Source organism: Apus apus, chromosome 22, assembly GCF_020740795.1.
Source record: "Apus apus isolate bApuApu2 chromosome 22, bApuApu2.pri.cur, whole genome shotgun sequence".
NCBI classification, from domain to species: Eukaryota; Metazoa; Chordata; class Aves; order Apodiformes; family Apodidae; genus Apus; species Apus apus.
Window position 1 is genome coordinate 4,471,988 of NC_067303.1, and position 23,448 is coordinate 4,495,435.

The following is a 23,448-nucleotide window of genomic DNA, read 5'->3' on the forward strand; positions in this document are numbered from 1 at the left end:
TGCCCTCAGCAGAGGGAAGAGGATCTTCTCAAGATCATTCCAGGCAGCTTATCCCTGCCCAGCATCCTAGAGCTGGCAGGAGATTTCCAGACACTGGCAGTGCCTTGGCTGAGGCTCCCTTGTGAGATGCTCCTGTAACAAGGTTCCTTTCTGTAATTAAGGCCTTGCTGTCTTCTCTATGTTTCTGGGGCAGTTTGTCAATAAATTACACTCATTAAGGAAATTGCGTTGGAAGCTTTAAATCTCAGGCTTGGCAATGACTCTCTCCTGTGACTTTACAGTAGTAGTAGTTCTGGTTCTTTTCAGCTACAGTCATTTTCAGGCTGCTGCTACATATTCTTTTCATTCACAGTTGTGGATAAGAATAAAGATACTCTGTTCCCACGGAGGGCACAAACTCTCTCTTATCTGTCTAGTTTGAAGATGGGAACGACAGTATCTGGTGACTGTCAGATATTTTTAGCCAGGCCCAGCACAGCTTTGTTAATTGGAAGAGCTATTTTTCCTGGAACAGAAATGTTCAAAATGTCCAAAACCTGATGAAGGCCTCCTGCAAATCCTCGGATGGGAGCAGGAAGAGATTCATTCACCCTCCCCTGGTGGTTCTTGGAAGTCTTCGTTTTCAGGAAGACAGGAGGAGTTTTCTGGACAGGTGTCGGTGACTGGAAGCCTGAACGTGCAGGACATCCAGGAAGAGGAGGAAAAGTGGAGTTCTATGGGATGGCCCTGGGTTTGTCTGTGCTTTAGAAACCCCTGCCTGCCCTGCACACACACACACAGCCTGGAGGGACCCAGTCTTGCCTGTTCCCCCTGGCAGAAGCAGTCAGCCCTGCCCGGCATTCCCCAGGGATGTTTGTCCCTAGAAAGGGAGAACCCTCTTCTGTCCCTCTACGTCAGAAGAAAAGCAGGAAAACAGCCTGGAAAGGCATAAATGTTGATGTGTGTTAGGTATAGCCACAGTGCATTGGGTCTCACCAACACAAAGCATGTATATTCTGGGATGGCCACGTCTGATCCAGATCCCAGATCTCTCCCTCTCCAGGGTCCTTTCTCTGGAGTCAATAAGCAAAACCCGAAGCACAGGCTGCTGAGAGTCCTAATTCAGGGTCACCAGATGGTCCACACTGAGAGGCCAACAGGTACCATGGCCCTGGGTCCACCTGGGGTTGGTGGTTGCTCCCACCCCTGCTTCAGTGAGCAGGAGGGCTGGCTGGAGGAGCTGCAGGGACTCTCACGAGGGAGCTCTGCTCCCCTCAGCTCCTCCACCTTGGCTGTTGAGTTCCTCTGGCTGGAGTGAAGGAGCTGTTTATTCAGTCCTTCCCATTCTGTGTCTACTGCAGCAATCAAGTAGAAACACTTTAAGCCTCAGTTCACTTGGCCTTAACTCAGCTGTTCCAGTGCACTCACCAAATCTACATCTTCTCATCTTAAGGTAGAAAAAGGGCTTTCAGGGCTGATGAGCCAGAATAATGTGCTAGCTACTCCCTGGTTCCCTGCTATAGAGGCAGGTATGTGAGCAAAAGCATGTTTATGCTACAAATAAACCTAAAATTCAACATCCCTCTGTGCAGAAATGGCCCTGAGCCCCGGGTTTCAGCCCTCTGCCAAGCAGAGTGACTGCTCAGAACCTGTCATCTATCTCCTGCTTTCCACAGGTCCCACCAGCTGGCCTGACTGGGAACATAATAAAACCAAGCAAGCTTTTTCTCTTAGCAGCCTGCAAGTCAGAAAGCCTATTAAGAGTCCCCATGTCAGAAATCCATAGTTTATTATATCACAACAAGTGAAATTGAGAAAAATGACAGCCCCATTTAAAGCTGCCATTTTTGGTTAGGGGTGATAAGAGGCAGAGCACTGTGGTGCCTGGGCTGGGGAGGAGAAATCATTTGCCACTGGAGTTGCATGGAAATTAAAATAAAATGTCATCACACTGGGAGGAGACCAGGGCATGGAGGCAACTCCTCAGCAAGGGATTTATTTCTGGGTATTTATGAGGCTACGTCTGATCTGCGCTGTGATTAACGTGCATCAGCTGCAACTTCTGACATCTCAGAGATGTTTGTTGGGATGGGGAAAGGAAGGGAGGGGACAGGAGCAGATGGGGCTGCCTTCCACTGGTCTGCAAAACACATCCATAAGGAAAAAAAAAACCAGGGTAATTAGCTATCTTGCCTTTCCTTGTTAAATAAATATTTACCCGTTTAATTAGTTAATTGCGACGCAGCTCTTGGAAACTCTCCTGAAGCTAAGAAGGAAAAGTCTGGAGAAAGAGGGGGCCAAGTGTTGGAAAGGGAAGAGGGGGCTCCAAGCTTCCCTGCTGGGGAGACCTCCCTGCTCCAGGGGAGGGCAGGGGCCCAGGCTGCCCCTGCTCCTCATGGCAGGGCTGGCTGCAGGGTGACCTGACCCAGGAGGTGCCCTATGTCCCCCTTGCAAGCCCCCTAACCAAAGTCCTAACTGGGTCCTTCAGCTGAAGACCAAGCCCTGACTAACAGCAGGGGACACTTTTTAAGACCGTAATTATTAATCCTGCTCAGTTTGGTAAATGCCTCTAAAGGGCAGGCTGGAAAGTGGCTGGGTTGGTACCAGCATGAGCAGCAGATGGTCCGTGCCCTGGAGAACTGAGGCTCTAAGTAGATGTGTCAGGCACTTTGATCTCCAGCTCGTGCAGGGGCAGCAGCAGGTGCCTTGCACTTCCAGAGCAGATCCCATGCAAACCCTGCACCAATATTCCTGTGTTTCCTTTGGAGGGAAAGACATCAGCCTCACACTGTTCAGGGAATGGTGCCTCGTTAAGGGTCTTGCTGCAGGTTATGGTACAAATTGGAGGCAGAGCACGTGTGGCCCTCAATCCCCAAACGTCAAAAATGCATGTGAGAAAGCAAGAAACTCAATTATAATCCCAGCCAAGAGATGCTGGCAGAAACATCTCCCTGATCCATGGAGGAGCTGGTGGTGTGACAAAGCAAGTGTAGCAAGGAAGGGATGGTTACCCTGGATTTCCAGGAGCTTGAAGAGTCTGACCCTTTTTGATCAATTAAGTCATTCACCCTCAATTCTGCAACCACCAAATGAAACACAATTTCAGCTGGATTTTAGTAACTAGTTGTTGGCAGGAGCCACTCAGCACAGAGGGAGGTATGTGCAGGTTTGTTTATGCTTGTAGCAAACGCTGCATCCTTAACTGCCTTGTGAATTGAGAGGGGGCTGGGAGAGGCAGCTTTAGTTGTTTTATCCTTTTGGCTGCTGTTGCTGAGCTGAGGGTAAACCAAGACCGTAATTTGCATCACACTCAGTGCTGCACAGAGCACACTTCCAAAACTGGAGACTGGGAATGACATGACATGCTTTTTCCAAAGGACCAGGCTGCCAGAGCTCACCTCCTGTGGCACTGGGGAAAGGGGATTTGCCTGGTTCTTGTGGGCCAGGGAAAAATTTGTCCTCCCCTGAGCTTCAGGAAGAAGGCAGAACAACAGAAAATGGGAATGCAGGAGAAGCTGTAAGAATTTAAATTAACAAGTGTTGCCTAAGCAAAGACAGGACATAAGTGGGGCCACAAGCAGAGCGGGTTGCTGAGCACCTGCCTGCTCCCTTCTCACTCCTCCATGGCCAGGGCAGGGGCAAGGGGGGCTGAGAGTCCCATCACAAGGCAGGGAGCAGGGAAGAGTAAGGATCCTTCTTTGGGCTGCAGGGCAGACTCGTCTTTAGGGGGAGCAACTGAGAGGAGGGTAATGAGAAGGGCTGAGGGCAGAGAAGCAGAGTCCACACGGGGCATGGAGATGATTGTCCCTCCAGAGTTCAGCCCCTGCCCTGCCTGCCCCGGGGCAGTGCCCTGAGCCACACCAGAAGTGCCAGTAACATAGACCCAGGTTTGGAAGGGACCCTAAAAATCACTCTTTCAGGCCACTGCCTTTGCCAGACGTGTCCGGGGTGGGACAGTCCCCTTTCCCACCTCCCCGCTCAGGTTTCACAGCATCTGTTGTTCTGCTGTGGCTTCTCTAATCATTGCAACTGCTGGAGAGCAAGGGCTAACAGAGCACAGAAAGAAAACATGACACACTCCAAGTGCATGTTGTCTGTCCAGGGGCAGGATGAGCTGCAAGGGGCACATTCCTGAGTGTTTTCCTGCTGACAGCACAAGGAGCAATTCACATGGAATGGTTTGGGCTGGAAGGGACCTGAAAGATCATCTAGATCCAGTCCCCTGCATGGGCAGGGACACCTCCCACCAGCCCAGGCTGCTCCAAGCCCCATCCAACCTGCCCTTCAACACTGCCAGGGATGGGGCAGCCACAGCTTCCCTGGGCAACCTGGGCCAGTGCCAAGCCCACCAAGCTGACACACGGCAGAATGACAGGGAAAAGCAGGAAGCAAAGGTCAAGTCCATTTGCCTCTAAATAAGAAACCAAACTGTTTTTATGAGTGATTCATTTTTCTTCTATAAGCAGACACGATTGCATGCAAATAATGGAGGGACATAAGCAGTTATAAAATAAGGCTCTTACCATGTGCACTCGGTAGAGAATGCTGATTCCCAAAGTCATGAAGGGCTTGGAGAAATCAATCACCTTCTCCCGCTCCGCCGTGATCGTCAGCCCTGCCACGGCCAGATCAGCTTTCTGGAGAGAAAGGAGAGCAGAGAACATCAGGATCCTGAGTCTGGGAAAGGCACGGGGCAGGCAAAGCTGTGTCCAGGGCCATGCAAGACACTGGCTCCTGGAGGATGGATGCCCCATCTTCCTGGGGCAGGGAGAAACCCAGGCTCTGTGGAAACCACGGGGGTTTTTCTGGTGGGGTTCACTGGTCTGGACTGTGCTCCTGAACCCCTTTTCCCCAGGTGGTTTCACTCAAGCACACTCCAAACTTTAACCCACCTTGTGCTCCAGATCATTCTCTGTGCTTTTCCTTTCCTCACCCGGGGGTTTTTATCTCTACACTTACAGGTTGGAAAAACACACAAAACTCAAAAACCTGGGGCTGTTCTAACAACCCGACTGCCATTTCTATTCATTAAATCATGTCATGGAATCGTTTGGGTTGGAAGGGACCTGAAAGATCATCCAGTTCCAACCCCCTGCATGGGCAGGGACACCTCCCACCAGCCCAGGCTGCTCCAAGCCCCATCCAACCTGCCCTTCAACACTGCCAGGGATGGGGCAGCCACAGCTTCCCTGGGCAACCTGGGCCAGGCTCTCACCACCCTCACACTCCAGAATTCCCTCCTCATGTCTCACCTCAATCTCCCTCTTCCAGTTTTCATCCCTTCCCCCTTGTCCTCTCCCTCCCTGCCCTTGTCCCAAGCCCCTCCCCAGCTTTCCTGGAGCCCCTTCAGGCACTGGAAGGTGCTCTAAGGTCTCCCTGGAGCCTTCTCCTCTCCAGGCTGAACAACCCCAAATGCTTTAAGACCTGGCAAAACAGAAGCCATCGAGACAAATAATCATTGTACTCACTGCAAGAAGATACAAACTCCCTCTTCCAAAGCCCCTGCTGAACACAGCTGTTCCCTTCCAGACAACACCCTTACTTGCAAGTGCCATAGGTAGGACAGCATCACAAAGCAGCATCATTACCCCTGTGCCCTGAGTCATGAAGCTTGCCAACCTGCCAACCCCAGACTTCCAAAACTGCAGATCAGTTTCCAAAAAATTCAGAGAACTTGGACAAAAATTTCCAGATTGTCTTGCAAAGCAAATGAGATAAGGGGAAGAAAATAAAAAGAATTTTTTCCAGTGTTAATACCCTTGTAAAATAGATAAGGGATTTGAATTTTAAATATTATTTTTATTACTATAGCTCTTTTAATGTCTGTAATTGCTTTCTGTAAAGATGAAACCTCCTCCATTCCCTTATACATTTGTTTGCCTGCTTTGCAGGGTGATGATTATGCAAGTGGAAAAAGAGAAGGGGGAGGACAAGAAAAACTCTTTGCACTTGTTGTCCCCAAGTTTCATAAGGTCTGTGCAGAAGTCGAAGCACCATCAGGGCCCTAGACCCAGCAAGATATGGATCTTCTCTCCCTGGGTCCATGCACTAGTTGTAAAGGCACCACACATGCTCTCTGACCCTGCTGCTCTTGCACTATTTTCCATAAAGAGGACTAATCAGAGCTTTGCCAGGGGGTCTTTCCCCCACACCTCCACCCCAGCAGACTTGCCCATTTAAAGGCAGGCAGGGAGGAAGGGCTGGAGCTCCAGGAGGGAAGAGCAGCACTGCTGGAGCCTGCAGGATGGAGAGAAGGGAAAAGGAAGGCAAGGTGTTCTGGGCAGCCCAGAAAGGTGGGTCAGGGAGACTGGGATATTTCACAGTCCAGACAGGACTGCTTGATTGGACAAGCCCAGGGCCAGACTGTTGCAATTGCTTTCAAGCAGCTATTGCAGATTCCTAAGAGGTTCAGGCTGGAATGAATTATGAGCTTGGGAGAATTTCTGCCCAGCCAGACATTTACCCACAGGGTTTTTTCAAAGGCACCAATAATCACAAAGTGGTGTGTGAGCAGTTGAGCCCTACGTAAATAGCAGCAGATTACTAAAATGGGATCAGTTCATCTATGGAATGTGGCATGTGAGGAATTTTATCTGCAAGAACAGCCTAAAGCTTCCTAAACCTCTCTTGTCTCTACTTAAAAGGGTTTGCAGGTACTGCTGTCCTGTGCAGAGCTCTCCCAGCAAAGCCCCTCATGAAGATACAGTTTATTCTAGCAATGGTTTTCTTCTCCCAGTTCTCCAAACTGAACACAGTTCTACCAGCACAGTCGTAGACTGAGTAGCTGGGAAATATGCCACATCAAAGGCTCTTCATGCAAAAGCTCCCAGGACATTTCCATTCCCAAGCAGGGACCAGTATCAAGGCTCTGCTGAAAGGAGCAGCACAACTCCCCACTTTACCCAGCTAAGTCACCATCCCTCGCCTGCCCCCCCTTCTCAGGGATGGGACATGGATGCCATCAGGGAACTGTGTGTGCTGCAGTTATTCCCCCAGCTTCCTTCCTTTGGGACCTTTCCAGATCACGGAGGCAGCAACATCTTGAAAGCTGCTCTTCCCTACGCAAAACATAATGCAAATCCATCCCCCTCCCTTTGCCTACGGAGCAGAAACCCAGAGCTGCCTTCTTCCTCTGGCACACAGGTTTTGTCCTCCCTTCTACTTGTCTCCAGAGGGTCCTGTCGTGCCATTTGAGTTGATTTCCATCCACTCATCCCCTGCTTAGTCAACTTTTGTCCCTTCAGGACTTGTGCCAGCATTAGGGCTACCTCCTATCAGGTCTGCCTCCTGCTGTGCCAGAGCTCCCTGCAGCACAGCCCCTGCTCCTCGCTGCTTTACCTGGGGCTGTGCTCTGCCAAAGGCTCCCTCTCTCTCCCTCTGCAGGCTCAGAAGTCATGCAACTTAAAAAACCTGATTTCTGAGAGTAATAAACTTTGATCTGGGAATGGCATGCAATGTATTTCTCTGCCTGAATATCATCCTTTTCATGCTTTTGACTTTGCTTCCTGATGTTCACAAAACTCCTTGTGATCCACTGAGGCCAGAGATACAGAGGAGCTCTGCAAACTGCAGCTCTCTCCAGCCTTCTTCTCCTCAGAAACAAGCAATAGGACAGGGAGAAACAGCCTCAAGTTGTGCCAGGGAACGTTTAGATTGGATACTAGGTACAATTTCTTGCCTAAAAGGGTTGTCAGGCCCTGGCACAGGTTGCCCAGGGAAGTGGTGGAGTCACCACCCCTGGAGGGATTCAAAAGACCTGTCCATGTGGTGCTGAGGGACGTGGTTTAGTGGTGGACTTGGCAGTGCTGGATTAACAGTTGGACTTGATGATCTGAAAGGTCTTTTCCAACCCGAATGATTCTGTGATTCTAATCTGTGGTTCTACTCTCTGCCCACAGCTGGGCCCTGTGGAAAGGGAAAACAGGAGGCAAAGGATAAGGGAGAAGAGTGGGCAAACACTGCGTCATTTTCATCTTTCCAGCGCGGTTGCAGCTATGAATGTCAGCATGAAATAGGCCTAGAAAAAGACCCAGAGCATTTTGGGACCAGAGACAGATGCTTCTTTAACAAAACACTGCTCAAACAAGGCCAAGCACTTGCTGGGTGAGAGGAAGCCCAGGTGGGCTGGTGGCTGAGACAAAAGCAGGAGCTGCCACCACCACACCTGGCACTAACTGTGGGATCTGCCTGCCTTAGCAGACAGGCTAAGGATGTTAAACACAGGGGCTGAGCCAGGCTCCTGGAGGGGAACACCAATTAAGCAGCCTTAAGAGGTAAATTGCAGGGACTGCCAGTCCAGAGGAGGCGGCCGCCTCCTCGCTGCAGATGCTGACAAGGCTCATCTCGGTGCTAATGGTGATGAATGGGACCTGGCGCCAGCCCTCAGCCTGGGCAGATCCCATCAAAGCCTTCTGCTGCACTGGGACCAAGTGGGAGACCAGCCCCACAGCTATTCACAACCTCCTGTCAAGGTACTGAGTCTAAACAGGCAGAAAGTCCAAGTGTGCAAGGCTTGGGTCTGCCTCTGTGTCAAACGAGCCTGAAGGACACAAGGGTGGGACTTCTTCTCACCAGGGCTGCCCACAGAGCACTGACAGCCTGGCCATGGGCAGGGAAAGCTATTTCTTACACTGCTCTGTGCTTGGAGGGCATCCTGGAAAGCTGAAATCAGTTTTCAACCTTCAGGACCCACCTGACCCCCAGCTCTTACCCCCGTGGGCATCAACACTGCTGCTGGAGATGCTTTGCCCCACTGGAAACCCATCCAGACACAGAACTGAGCACCTGGAGGTGACCCTGCTTTGTGCAGGGGGTTGGACAAAGGATCTCCAGAGGTTGCTTTCCAACCTGTGCAGCTCTGTGGAATAAGCAGGAAGCCCTGCTCCCCTGGGCAGTGACAGGGCAGTGACAGGGCAGTCTGCATCTGCAGATCTGTCCCACGGCACGACGGGTACAACTTGGCCACCGGATCAATGTCCTGATTGCTTCTGCTCCAGCTGCCCATCTGATCTGAGAGGAGCTATTTTGGGGTGTGCAGCTCCTCCCCCTGGAGCTGGCAGCAGCCAGGTTGTGCACCCGGATGCATGTTCTTGCATTCGAAAGCAGGGCCAGATGAGGGTGACTCAAAACTGGTGCTTGGGGTTTTATTTTTGTTTGTTTGCTTTGAGGACGTGGGGGAATTTGTGCCACAGGCAAAGTGCCAGCCTGCAAGGCCTGGAGGCTGCAGCCCTCCACTGAAGCCACACTCAGGGATGGGATGGCCAGCAACCAGTGCAGATGCCAGCCTCAAATCTGCCTTCTCTCGTGTTTCTTCACCTGGACTGGGGTGGGAGGCAGAAGTCTGTGCCAGGTGTCCCCTGTGCCCGTGGCAAAAGCCAGTTCTGCTGCAGCACCAGGAACAGGGACCCTCAGTCCATCTGGAAAAGGAGCAAGACTGAACCAGCTCACAGCACACAAAACTGTGCAGTTTTGGCCAAACCATCCCAGAGATGCAAACCTCTCTGCCCACGCCCCCACTGTGTTTGCTCAACAACCCACGCTTCTCTGCTTCCCCACTCCTCACTCCCCACCCCCTCAAGCCCCCCCATATCACACTTGCCAGCGTGATAAGAGTGCAAACAGACTCCCCCTCCCTCCTTTCACCCACGCACAGCTCTTCTCACTGAACACCAACACCCACTGCTCAGAGGAGAACAGGACTCTGCCAGTTTGGAAGTATCTTCTCCCTCCTTTCCCCTTCCTGCTATTCCCCACCTCTGGAGCAGCTGAAGGGAGAGGGTCCCTGATTGTAAAGTACCACCTCATTGCCAGGGAGGAAGCTGGAAAAGCCATCACCCCAAAGCTTTAAGGTCTTGATGTCGTTGCTCCTGAGGCCAGATCCTTCCACAAGATGGACAACTTCATCTCCCTCATTTTGAAAAGAGCTTTGACCACCACTGATCCCAGCCAGATTCGAACCAAGGTCACAGACACCAAAGATCTCATGTTATTCCACAGCATCTCACTCTCCAAATGATCCTGTGCAGAGGGGAAGAGCAGGAGCTCGCTGTCCCCAGTCACCTACTCCTCACTCCGTGACTTCTACACCAGCCCCAGACTTGCCCAAATTGGCTCATCCTGGAAACCCTCAGGGATCTGCTGTGTTCCCAGCACCAAGGGAAGCCTGGGCAGCTGATACAAGCTGCACAAACCAGACCACCAATCTGCAGGAGGTATGCTCCTGCCAGGGCTGCCTTGTCCCTGTCCCCTGCAGCCTGCCACGGGTGAGCAGGCCAGGTCCTCAGCAGAGGGGACTGTTACCTGGCACTGGGACCCAACCAGACAGGGAAGTGATCCTGGCTGCACCACTGGGATGTTTCTCGGAGGTTTTTCAGCAAAACTGCAGAGTGGGATTCCTGCCAACAAAGCTTCCTGACAAAACCAAACCATACCATGTCTTCTTAGCTCAGCTCTGTTCTCCGGGGGCATTCCCAAGCTGGGTAAACTCAGGAAGTGTGGCTGAGGGATCTCTCAGACACAAGCCCATCTCCTCAGGGAGGAGCTGAGCACCAAGAGCTGAGGCACAGGCACTGAGCACAGCCTCTGTGCTCCTGAGCCAGCAAACACAGGCATGGCAGGACACACAGAAAGCTGTCACACTGCTCTGAAAATACATTTGTCAGCTTCTATCAGACTGGTGAATTGATTTCAGCACGAGGATGCACTGGAGAAAGAGAGAAAGGGAAGACCAGGGAACCATCAGGGGCTCCAAGCCAGAGACTGCACAGCAGAGGGAAGGAGCAGGAAATAATTCTTCCAGCCCTGTTGTCCTCTAACTGATGCCAAAGAAACAAAACAGGAGACAGGAAGATTTGCTGTCTGCTTGCGACAGGTAGCACACGTGTAGGGTGCCAGGCAAAGAGCTGGAGGCTGCAGGTTGTGCCAGAGCTGGCAAGGCTGACAGGGGAACCTGCCCCAGCTGCAGAGTGGATTTACTGCCCTGCCCACCCAAGGAACCAGCAGGGTGTGCAGCCACCCCAGAACAAGAGGGAAGGGCTTCAAGCTGCACCAGGGCAGGTTTAGACTTGACACTAGGAACATTTTTTCATAAAAAGAGGGGTTGGACACTGGAACAGGCTGCCCAGGGAGGTGGTGGAGTCACCACCCCTGGATGTGTTGAAGGGTCGTTTGGATGCGGTGTTGGTGGAGATAGTTGAGGGGAGAGCTTTGTAGAGTAGGGATGGTGGTTGGACTTGGTGATCCCAAGGGGCTTTTCCAACCTGAATAGCTCCATGATGCTATGATTCTCCCTGCCCTGCTTGCACAGAGACACCAATGAGCTCGGCCTTGCTGGGTTTGTGGGATCCTTCTCTAAGGAATGGAGGTGTGTCCTTCCAAAGGATTTCTCCCAAGCCAAACCTCCAGCAGCTGATCACAAAGTTGACAGGCTTCTTGATGTGACAAGGAGTCAGACTGCTGACCTAGACACAGGAGTCTACAGCTCTGCCACTAATCCCCCAAGTCATCCTGTTCCCCCCCCAAATCTTAAGTCTTAATTAGCTTTGCAGCAGGTCGATAAGAAATGTACTGGTGAATTTGGGTCAACAACAAATTTATGTTTATGTTGCATCCTTCTCAATCATATCATAGTGCACAATTAGCTGTAATAGAATTTTCAGCACTAAAGAATAAATCAATATCTGGTTAATTTAGAAGCAATAAAATGAAACACTTTTCCCTTGCAGCTGAGAGTTGCTCGTAGGAGATTCAGTGCCATGGGGGCACTGCAGAGAAAGAACAAACACTGGAAAGGTCTTGCATGGAGCTGGATAATTTCCTGACCTTCTGGCCCTGTGCACTAAGTGCACATGAGCCAAACCTCACTTTCTGACAGCCCATCAGGGTCAGAGTTTTTATTTTGGGGAGGATTTGGGGAGCTTTGGTCCATGTGACAGGTTTGTGTCCCAGCTAATCCCCTCTCTGTGCTAAAGGCTGTATGAATCACAGAGGGGTGGAGGTTGGAAGAGACCTCTGGAGATCATCTAGTCCAACTCCCCTCTTGCCAGAGCAGGATCCCCTAGAGCAGATCCCACAGGAACACGTCCAGGCTTGGAATGTCTCCAGGGATGGAGACTCCACAGCCTCCCTGGGCAGCCTGTCCCAGGGCTCTGTCACCCTCAGAGTCCAGAAGGATTTTCTCACATCCAGGTCCAACCTCCCGTGCTCCAGTTTGTGCCCATTGCCCCTTGTCCTGTCCCTGGGCACCACTGGGAAGAGTCTGGCCCCATCCTCCTGACACCCCCTGGAGATATTGCCCAGCACTGATCAGCTCCCCCCTCAGCCTCCTTTTCTCCAGCTGAGCAGCCCCAGCTCTCCCAGCCTTTCCTCACAGGCAGATGCTCCAGCCCCTCTAGCATCTCAGTGCCCTGTGCTGGACTCTCTTCAGTAGCTCCTTGTCCTTCTTTAAGTGGGGAGCCCAGAACTGCCCACAGAGGATTTATGGAGAAAAGTGCCCAAGGAATAATCCACTGAGTGAGGAACACGTGCCCAGCACAGGATCTTTTGGCTCTTCTGCTTTGGGTGGTCCTGAAGTGGGATAGGGGATGAGGAAAGGGCTGAAACCAAGGACAAAGCTCTTGGGGACAGTCAAGGAAGCAGAGCAACCCCTTGGGCTCTGAAATGATCTCAGAGTCCCAAGCAGCCCTGGATAAACACAACAGCACATGCACAGCCAGCTCTGCCCTGGCTGACTTGACCTACACTGCCAGTCACTGGGAATGATCAAAAACTTGCTACCACCTCTACAAAGCCTCTAAAGGGTCTAGAAATAACTAAGAGAGAAAAAGCTTTGTCTCTTCTCTTTCTCTTCTCTCTTCAGCTTTGCCAGCTGAAGCAGAAGTAATAATCCTTCTAAATAAGGCTCGAGCTGCAGAAGAAACAAATGGTTTCTATGCAAAGACAAAGTTAAAACATTTATCACTAAAAAAAAAATTATCCCAACAAAACCAGCCCTCCAAAAGCCCCCACTTAATGGGGGGGAATTGCCAAGGTTAGAAGGCCCCAAAATTGCTGGCTGTTCCCTTCCTTTGTTTGCATAGATGACATGCTGTTCTGTGCACCTTCCTTCTTGCCTCTCAAAAGAACGTTGCAGAACTGTAACTGTGTGTGTGTGAATAGACACACACACAGAGAGATGTATAAAAACTAAGCCAATAGCCCAGAGCATTTGCAAACAACCCTACAGAAGGCTCTCTAGAAGAAGCAGATGGGTTCTCTGCTGGCATCAATAGCTATCACTCCACTGGGGAAGGATGACCCAGGGGACAGGGTGCTAGTTCAGGAGGGATCTCCAGTCCCTGACCCTCAGCAAGTCTTTTAGACCTAGACTTGTCCCACCTGACTTTAGACATTCAGTTGAAGCTCCTAAGGTAGGTTGGATAAGTGTCTGCCAGGTCCCCTTTGCCCTCTGGGAAAGCTGCAAGTAGATGCTGGAGGGCATCATCTAGAGATGCTCACTCACCTCCCACAGCCAGGAGGAAAGGATCCCCAGAGCTCTTCCTGGAGCCCCAGGGGCTGGTTTTGTGCCCTCCTTCCTCTGCTTTGCAGGAGGGGCATGGTACAGTTCTGAGGATGATGATGGGGTGGCTCAGGGGCTCCTCTCACACACCTCACTGCAGATTCATCATCCACTGTGTTTTCCCAGGTGCTTTGGTCGGGTAGAAACCAGTGAGTGAGGAAGTATTGCTTGAAATAACATCAATCTTAACGTTTGCTTTGGCTGAGCCTGTTTTCCTAAGGATCTCAGAGCATCTCATGAACTGCATTTAAGCTTCAGGATCCCTAGGGAAGGAGTAACTTTAGCTGCAGAGGAAAACAAAGAGCAGGGACGGGGGTACAGGCTGTCTGAGCACACATGGACCCAGAAATGCTGTCAAACCCAGCTAAAACCATTCAGCTTTCAGCCTGAAGCTTTCACCACAAAGCAGAGGCACAAGAAGTTCTCAATCTCTGCACTTCAAGCAAAGCAAAAAAAACTTCCTCTCCAAAAAAATCCCAACACTCAAAGTCAAGCAGCTGAAATGAATCTGCCAAAACCTGTTTGGGTGGAAAGGTGATTCTTCCTTTTTTTTGCCTTTCACCGTGAGGGTAGGAAGGCACTGGAACAGGTTGCCCAGGGAGGTTGTGGATGTCCCCTCCCTGGAGGTGTTCAAGGGCAGTTGGATGAGGCTTGTGCAAGCCTGGGCTGGTGGGAGGTGTCCCTGCTCATGGCAGGGAGGTTGGAACCTGATCATTTTCAAGGTCCCTTCCAACCCTCACCACTCTATCATTCTATGATCCTATCAACCCCTACCAGAGCCTGCATATTTTTCTGTTTCAAGTTTTCGTTATTTTTTTTTCACTGGGGAAAACAAACAAACAAACAACTAATCTGCTCTGTATCAAGCTCTTTGGCAGGGACCTGGGGGTCCAGGCCTCCCTCCCAAAAAAACAAGCACCCCTGAGAGCACCCAGGGGCCCTGACTCCTGCTCCAACCACTCTGCATGGTGTCACATCAACACAACAAAAGACATTCACCAGAGAGAACAGAAGAGAGAACACCTTCAAGGGAGATCCTCTGATCAAAGCCTCACAAATGGACTAAAACCCCCATCCACCCTTATCACCCTGGAGCACGTAATGAAGCATCAGGGCTTTTCTCTGCCAAGTCCCACTAGAGCACAGTTAAAACCAGCAGCTAATTCACTTACCCGAGCAATCAGCTCCCCCACCATCCCTGTCCACGTGCCGTTGGCCTCAGGGACTCCATAGACACCATCTCCAACCAGGTGGATCTTGTAGTTGAACCTCAGGATCTCTGCCAGCTCCTTCAGCATGTCCACACAGAAGCCCTCGTAGCGGTCGTTGCCTTCCAGCTCCTGATGGTTCCACTTCAGCATTAAATAAGGGTTTTCCTGCATTGAAACTGGGCAGCTGTCATTCCCATCTTAGCCGAGGTGTCCCACCAGCATGGCACTGACCACAGGGAGTGGGATGCACCAGGATGGCAGAGGCTCATACAGAGGGACACCCAAGCCGAATTCCCATCCCAACGTATCCCTCTCAACCATGGAATAAGAGATATGGAAAGCTGGTTTGATCCCTTGGGAACCCAGGTGGTGCAAAGCTAGAAGAGATGCTTCTACACTGGTATTCACTGGCCCCTGCTGGATCAAGGATGTGTTGGAGGTGCAGCAGATTTATCCCAGTTGAGGATATGAAGCAGAGCTAAGGGATCATGCTCTGGGGGATGTTTCCATCCGGTACACCCCAGAGCAGCCCAGTGACTGCTCCCAGTTATGGCAGGACATAGAGATCCCAGCCCCTCTTGGCACACCACCACTTCTCCAGTTTGTCCCTCTTTTCAACAAACTCTGTGGGACATCAGAAAGCAGCACCCAGAGCTCCTCAGGATTTTGGGTGTTTTGAAGGAAGGAGCAGAAGTACTGGAAAGAATGATGGGACAGGCAGTACGTGGAAGGGGAATTTGTTAAGGACAGCAATGACTGGAGATGCAAAGACTTGGTTCATGAAAGTTGCACCCATCTTGGCCAATTTCAGCAATGTTATGGGTAGAAGGGACAACTTCCATCCGACATCCCAGCCGTACACAAAACGCCATTCAGAGATGAATGCAAAATGGCAACTTCTCCCCATCCCAGCCCTCTCCCCAGCTGCTTCTGAACTCATCAAATATCATTTCCATATGAAATATCAACTTGAGTTTAATTACACTGTCGTGAATTGTCCTCAGTGCTGTAATTAGAGATCTGATCATCTGTTCTTGATGGAATCAGTGTGCAGTGCTGCAAGCTGGGGACCAAGGGGGGAGCAGGGAGAGGGAATAATATTCCAGCTGATTGACACCCCTAAGGACTGGGTTGGCAAAGAGCTATTGAGAACTGTAGGTGACCCCCTCACTTACCAGGATGGTGGTGACAATGAGCGTGGTGTTGAACAGACTGTCTGATATGTTGGAGGAGAAGATCCTGTTGTCCATGCTGAGTCCTTCAGAAACGTGCCAGTGGCCAATCTGGAGGGATAAACAGCACAGTCAGGGAATTTACAGAGCAAATTACTGTGTGCCCCTGCCATATGGCTCTGGCGACTGACAGCCACCAGGCTGGCCCTGTCAGAGGTGGTTCTGAATGCTCCATTACCTTTACAGTGCACCCCACAACAGGCCAGCAGAGAGATCAACCCCTGAGGCCTGGCACCAACACGCCCCACCTGGGTGACAATGCCAAAAATCTGTCCCTGCTCATGGAGGGGATTGTGTCCCACGTGTCCTCCCTGCAGCCTGGGCACTAGGAGGAAGCCATGCAGTGGGCAGCTCCTTGGAGCTCCTCACAGTGGCCAAGCAGCCCTGTGCCTTGTCCCCAGATGCCACCAAGATGGGTCCATCTTACCCTGCAAGAGGGGGTTGCTGCCTCCAACTCCTGCCCTGCCTTATGCTGCCTCTGTAACTTTGAGCAAACGTTTCCCCTGCCTGAGGGCAAGAAAAACCTCCCGCAGTCCTCCTGTGAGTGTCACTCTCAGTAGTGAAAGGCTGCCAAGGGCACTGGGAGTTCTCAGAGGAAAATGCCGCCTCACAGGGACTATCACAGCATTGCAGCTCCCACTGCCATCCCAGGGCAGACACCTTCCAGCCCTGACCAGCAGCTCCACCCGGGTGGCAGGAGGTGAAATGAAGCCACATCCTCAGCAGCACTGCACGGTGACTCATCCCTCTCTGCTACTGCAGATGCCAGCTGCTATGCTGAAGTACCTCCAAACCCTCTGATGCAGGCTCACCACATCCAACAGCTCCACCGACAGCCCCCTTTACCTACCCCAGCACCAGCTTTGCTGCAGCAAACCTGTTTCCCACCACCGGCGGTGGGGACCAGTTCCCAGCGCTTGGGAGGACATGGTGACTCAGCTGTGATGCAACACAACCAGGCTGCCTTCAGCCAGGGGGAGGAATATGCAACAAAAAAACCCTGATTTTAACTTCAAGAGCCTAACCTCCCTCCCTCGGAGCTCTCTGGGCAGGGAGATCAGCACCTCCAGCAGCTTATTCAGAGCACGCAAATCAGGCTCTGGCTCCCTTATGCTCCCTAGAAAAAGCCTCTGTTATTTTTTTTTCATGGACAGACCAGCAGCTGAGGGCTGCCAGCTCCCCCTGACACCCTTTCTCTCTCCCTTTTCTTCTGCAAAGCTCCTCTGCCCCCCTCAGGTCTCAGCCCCCTGCGTGTGTGACTGTTGGCCACAGCCGAACCCCTCTGGCACCACCAAGACGAGCTGCTGTGGCCCTAAGGAGGTAGAGGGTGACTCTAGGGGGCTGGGGGTGACCCCAGGGAGCAGGGGGGCCTTCGTGGCTCCTCTGTAGATGTGATGCCAAAGGAAATCTGTTCCCAGTGCCAGGGCAGATCTGTTCCCAGTGCCAGGGCAGATCTGTTCCCAGTGCCAGGGCAGATCTGCTCCCGCTCCCCTCGCGCTGACCCCAGCCGGGCGCTGTCGGTCTGAGGCAGGTTTTCCTTTGGCTGTACCCAGGCTGTCAGGGTGACAGGAACAAATCGATTCCTCTTCCCTCAAAGAGTAACCTCATTATGCTCCGAGGGGTGGGTGGCAGGCGAGGCAGAGCTACAGGCCAGGCGGGTGCAGAGGCAGGGAGAGGCAGGGGCAGCAGGCGGATCGGCAGCGCCCCAGGACTGACTCCATCGCTCGTCTCGGCAGTGCTCGCTCTGCCTCCAGCATGACTGATGGCTCCAGGACTCCAGAGTCACTTCCCAGCTTGTGCAGCTGAGCCAAACACAACCTGAAGCTGCTGCCACGCTGCTGCACTGTGGGCAGACTGGATGCCTCTGGATGCTGAGGGAAGGACCAAGTCCTTTCTTCTCCCGGCTGTCGGAGCAAGCCCAGCCCAAGCGACTGAGGAGCCATTAGAGAGGTGGCCAATTCCCAGGAGTCCCAGATCCAGGCTCCTCATCTCTAGGGACAAGGAACAGTGGGGAGTGCAAACAGGACAGCCTCCTCTCCAGAGCTGTGCAGAAGGAAAGCAAAGGACAGTCCTGTGCGTGCCTGCTCTCCTTCCCAGCTGGAGTCAAGGCACTGGGATGCAGTAGAGCAGGCAGAGCCAGCCCCTTTGCCAACATCAATAACACCCTGCTAAAAGCACCTGTGACAGCAAGGACCTCTGGATGTGCTGGAAGCGTTCATTCTCAGAGGCTCCCCACCATCAGCAGAGGCACTGGGGGGTACTGGTCTTACTTGCTGGATGGGGAGATGGAGGAGCAGTAATGGAGACCCAGAGCAGGCTGGGAGCAGATCCTGGGCAGCCCATTCCCTTGCCTGCTTGTCGTGGCTTAACTACCATCGAGCCTGTAGCATCACGGTGACACTGCAGAGGAAGACTCAACCCTGGGAATAACAGTCCCACACTGGGAGATTTACCCTGTACTTCATGGACAGGGAGTCCTGGAAGCACAGCTGTAACTGCCCTGTGCAGGGTCTGCACCGGTGCAACTGAGCTGGATGTCATGCTCCTGGTGAGAGGGGGAACAAATCCTCAACCTGTCCTTCCACAGGGATTTGTTTACCTCTGAGGGAAGCAAGGGGGAGCTTGCAGTAGGGGTTGGAGGGGTTAGATTGGATACCAGGAACATTTTCTCTACCAAGGGAATGGTCAAGCATCAGAACAGGCTGCCCAGAGCAGTGGGGGAGTCATCATCCCTGGAGGTGCTCAAAAACCACAGAGCCACGGCACATCAGGACGTGGCTTTGTGGCACAGTGGGGTTGGGTTGGAGGTTCGACTTGATGGTATTAGAGGTCTTTTCCAACCTGAATGATTCTGTGATTCCCTGAATTTATCCCTGCTGCATTCCCCAGCTCTGCACAAAGGTGCTTGGCTCTTGCTGTGCCTACTGAACGACAGGCCCTCTGCAGCAACTGCCTTGCTGAATAAGTGATCACTCATAAACATTGCCTCATTTTTATATAGATTTTTTTTTTTTTTCCTCCCAGATTTCACAGCCAGAGATTAGTGACAGATTAACTTTAATTTTAACAGCCCTCACTGAGCTCCCATTTGTCCCTCCCCTGCTGGCATACTGAGACTAATTGACTGCCTCCTCCTCTGCCAGCGCAGTGGGTTTGACCTTGCTTTTAACACAGCACCAAAGCCAAACACTCCCATGTGCTGGGGCATTTCCACCCCACCCTGGCCTGTTCCACCTCACCCCTGCCCCCCCCACAGTATGATAAAGCCACTAACTGATCCCTCATGCTGTCTGCTGTTTCTGGAGTGTCATAAGTCAGAGGAGGCCTGAGATTGTCAGATCTCTCCCTCTCTTGCAAGATGGATGTCAAGGTGATTTTCATCATCTCTATCTAAGTATTAAAAACAGGGCCTCTAAAAAACAGAAATTCTATCCATCTGCAAAATGGGTTAGAAAACAGTCAAATGCTCTACATGGACCTGGATATTCAGTTGTTAAGGTTCTGGACTAAGAGGTTTTAGGGTTTGGGAGTTTTTAGTAGCAGATATGATTGGTCTGTATAAATACACCAGGTGGAGGAGGCCCATAGCAAAGAGGTAGAACAGCTTTTGAAGCTAAAATGATAACGATGGCACAAAAATAAATAAACCAGCCAGAAATAAACAGGCTGAAAATTAGAAGAGAGTTTCTAATGATCAGGGGAGCTGACGTGATGGCACGTCTTTTCCAGAAGAGCAGCAAGGGCAACAACAACCACCTGGTTGCAAGCTGGAGCTTGACACCTTTGCGAGAGGGATTGCAGGACCTGGTGAGAGGAGAGTTCCCTCCATGTCCTCGGGCTGTGTGACCCCTGCCTGCAAGTGCCTGGAGGCAGGAGGTCTGTCTTGTTCTGTGTCCTTGCTCCAGGCAGGGAGCAAACGCACCGTTTCAGCACAAATCACCCCAAAGAGCTTCCTCCAAGCAAGGAAGTGCCACTGCCTTGTGCCACTGCTCCATCCCCGCAGGCAGGCAGGGTCCCACAGATGAGCTGCTCTGCAAGAAGACTCCTCATCTCTGTGGACAGTCCCCAGCAGCCACAGGAGGCAGTGGGGCATTCCCAGATCCCTCCTTCAATCCCTCAGCTCCCCCATTCAGAGGCAGACGTGTTAATGATGCCTGGACTTTCAAGCTCCTCGTGGCACGAGATGACAAAATGCCACTGAAACTACTGATTTTAATGAAGTCTTCTGCTCAGGGCTTCACAAGCCTGACTGGCAGCTGGTGGCAGGGAGAGATGACACAGGGAGACCTCTCCACAAGCTTCAGAGGCAACACAGGTACTTACCACCTCCAATCCCCAGCTGAAAACTAAGGTCAAGCCAGCCCTGAATAGAGGAGTTTTACAACAGGCAGGGGACAGCCACTGCAACAAACCCAGACACCTTCTGGGCCTTGATGAGCAAGCACTGTCCTACAGCTTGCATTTGTCACCTGCTCTTCCTCTGTGTCCCCTGAAAAGGGTGGAGTACAAAATGCTGGTTGTCACCAGGAGGGCCTTGTCAGCACCCAGGGGAACAACAGCGTGCCAGGAGGAGACAGAATTAATATGTGCTTGGCACGTGGTGTCTTCAAAACCAGGTTGGATGGGGCTTGGAGTGACCTGGTCTAGTGGGAGGTGTCCCTGCCCACGCAGGGGGGTTGGAACTGGATGATCTTGAAGGTCTCTTCCAACCCAAACCAGTCTGATTCTGTGATTCATCGGCCCGAAGGTGAGAGATTTTGGAGGTATTTGCAAGGGGGAAAAGGGAATAAAACCAACAAAGGAAGGAAGGCCCTCGGAGGCACAGATCTGCCACGTGGTTGGATCAGCAAGACTGATGCCAGCAAGGTGAGCAGGCAAAACCTTCCTCCACAGAAATTAGCACAGGACACAGAGAGCACCAAGTACTGAAACCTGTACAGCCAGGAGACACAGGCACAGCCCACCCCTGAGGCCATGCAGCCCCCAGCATCCCCCTCCTCCCCCTGCTTCAGACAACATGACTGACACCTGGCAGAGCCCAGGCAGGACCTGGTGGTGGCACACATTGACTTTGTCAGGTCCTGGGGGGGCAAAAGACAATCAGCTCTTGGCAGAATCAGTCCCTGATTTCTTGCTGGGGGTAACGGCTACAGAGGAACAAGTCCCATCGAGACTGATTAGCCACTTCTGAGTTGAAGAGGTTTGATGTGGTGGGGATTGGGAAGGTCTCAGAGCTATGGGCTGGTAACTCGTGTGTATCTCATCAACATGCCAATTAGACACCCCCATTGCTTCCAGTGCTCAGAGTCCTGAGTGAAACAGAGACAAATTGGCTGCACCCAGATGATAGCAAAGGGAAACACACCGAGCTGGGGACAACATGTCCCACCAGCAGCTTCCCCTTCCCCTACCCACCCTGCTCTCCTCTGCCCTCCCTGGGGCCACATAAATCACAGCCCTCTCCATTCCCTTCTCCTGCTCAGCTGCCAGACCTTAGCTCTTGCCTTCCTGCACATCACTGCTCTGCAGGCAGAGGGATGGGCTGACATGGATTTTTTTAAAAGGGGGAAAGAAAAAAAAAAAAAAAAGAGAAAAGATGACATTTACAAACTCCATCCTTGTCAGATCTATGGATCTCCAACACATTAATGAGCCTGTGCTTTACCAGGCATCCTATGAAGAGAGAGCAGCTCTCCTGTGGCTGAGGAAAGATTTCCACTAGTCAAGCTAAATCAGGGGAAGACAAGTTTGGAGTGGTACATAAATGTGTTCAAAATCGGGTGTCAAAAAGCTCTGTCTCTCCTTGCCCCAAAGCAACAGCAAGTTAGAAAATCTAAATGTTTCTAATTTTTTTGCTGGCTGGATCAGCTGCAAAATTCAGTGAATTCTCTATCAAAGCTGATGAGCTGGAAGTCCCTGTGGCTTCTATAGATGGAAGGAGAGAGAAGGAGAGAGAGAAAGAGAGAGAGGGAAAAAGGAAGAGAGAAATGGGTTGAGAGTGTGAGCTTGATTAAAACTAAGGAGGGAATAGAAGTGTTTCAAACAAGAGCAAATCAGTGAATACAACCCTCAGGAGCAAGATTGTCTCCAGGACGTCAGCTTCCCCTGCTTACCACATTCCCTCATGGTGGGTTTAATTAAATGATTTCTAATGATTTATTTCTTAATTTTTATTACAAGAAGCTGGGCTGACAAGAGGAAAATGACCATCCATGGCACAGCAGAGAGGTCTTTGTGACTGAGAGGGATAGGCAGGACCAGAAACCCTGCCCAGGCTTCCCAGCTGTGTCTAGGGATGCTCTTCCCAGTCAGGCACATCAGGACAAACTCTTGAGGGGCTCTAACACCCCTCTGAGCATTCCCATCAGTCAGGCAAGACCCCTGAGAAGGGGACTAGCTACCTTAGTGGGGTGTAGAGCACTCACTGCTTTTGCTGCAGCTGAATGGAGACGGGCTTGGATCTGTCACTTTTGCTCAGAGTCTGATGGGTTGGGGAAATGATTAAAAGGGCATCGGTGCTACCAGAGTTCTCACTGTGGGGAAAATGCCATCCTGAGCCCCCACTCACTCAGCTAAAGGCAGCATCAAAGCTGAGCTGTCACTTGACAGGTAAGAACTGGCAGACAGCATTCTTGCCTAGGCTAAAACCCACTGCTGCCAGAACAGGAGAGATTTGCTAATGCCAAAATGCTCTGTCAGTGTGGGGTAAGATACAATAGCTTTTGTTCTCTGCCAGCGTCTTGGAGAAGTGGCAATCTCTGAGAAAAGGGCAGGTATGGAGCTGTCAGCAGGGAAATAAGACAGATGAAAACCCTTTTTCTGCTACTTCTTTTTTTTTTTTTCCTTTTTCTTTTTTTCCTGAATGGGGTTTGGATTTACCAGTAAAATCCTAATTCCTTGGGCTTGTGTCACACAATCTCAGCAGGTCGATATCTCTGGTCGTCCCTGGTTATCCTTAACCTTAGCTGAAGTCAGGAAATATCCCTTTGGCAGAAAGAAGGTAAGAAGCAGGAAAAGGACCAACACAGGGAGGAATCTACAAGCACTGAGACAAAAAGCAAATGAGAGCCTGAGCTGAGCAAACACGTTACACAGGAACACGCACCATAAACCAAAAGGGAAATAAATTCTCTTCTGCTTCCTCCTGCATGGCTGGGAGAGACAGTGGGGAGCTCCTGGGAGCCTGGGGTTGCCCCTTCTCTTTCCCTCCCAGAAGCAGCTGTTTGGAAAGGTTTGTAGCACCTCTTTTTTTTGCCCATTTCATAGGAAATTCTCCCATTTTCCCCCACACAAATAATTTTGGGCACACGTGTCCCCACAAGCTTGAGAACAAAAGTGTCTTGAGCAGGAGCTTCTACTTCGCACACGCTTTACGCCCTGAATTATCTCCTGCACAGGAGGGTTGCTTTGACAGGACAGATATTGGCACTAACATCACCCCCTCAGGGGCCTGATAGATTAAGACAAACCT

The 23,448-nt window shown here is 51.5% G+C and overlaps 1 protein-coding gene across 1 annotated transcript in view; it reads right to left on the reverse strand.

Annotated features, from left to right (window-relative positions):
- Positions 1-23,448, reverse strand: part of GRIK4 (glutamate ionotropic receptor kainate type subunit 4) — a 191,517-nt gene that overhangs the window by 13,089 nt on the left and 154,980 nt on the right. The window contains 3 exon segments of the mRNA XM_051638644.1: positions 4,503-4,616; positions 14,707-14,910; positions 15,921-16,028. Coding sequence (XP_051494604.1) covers positions 4,503-4,616; positions 14,707-14,910; positions 15,921-16,028 — 426 coding nt within the window.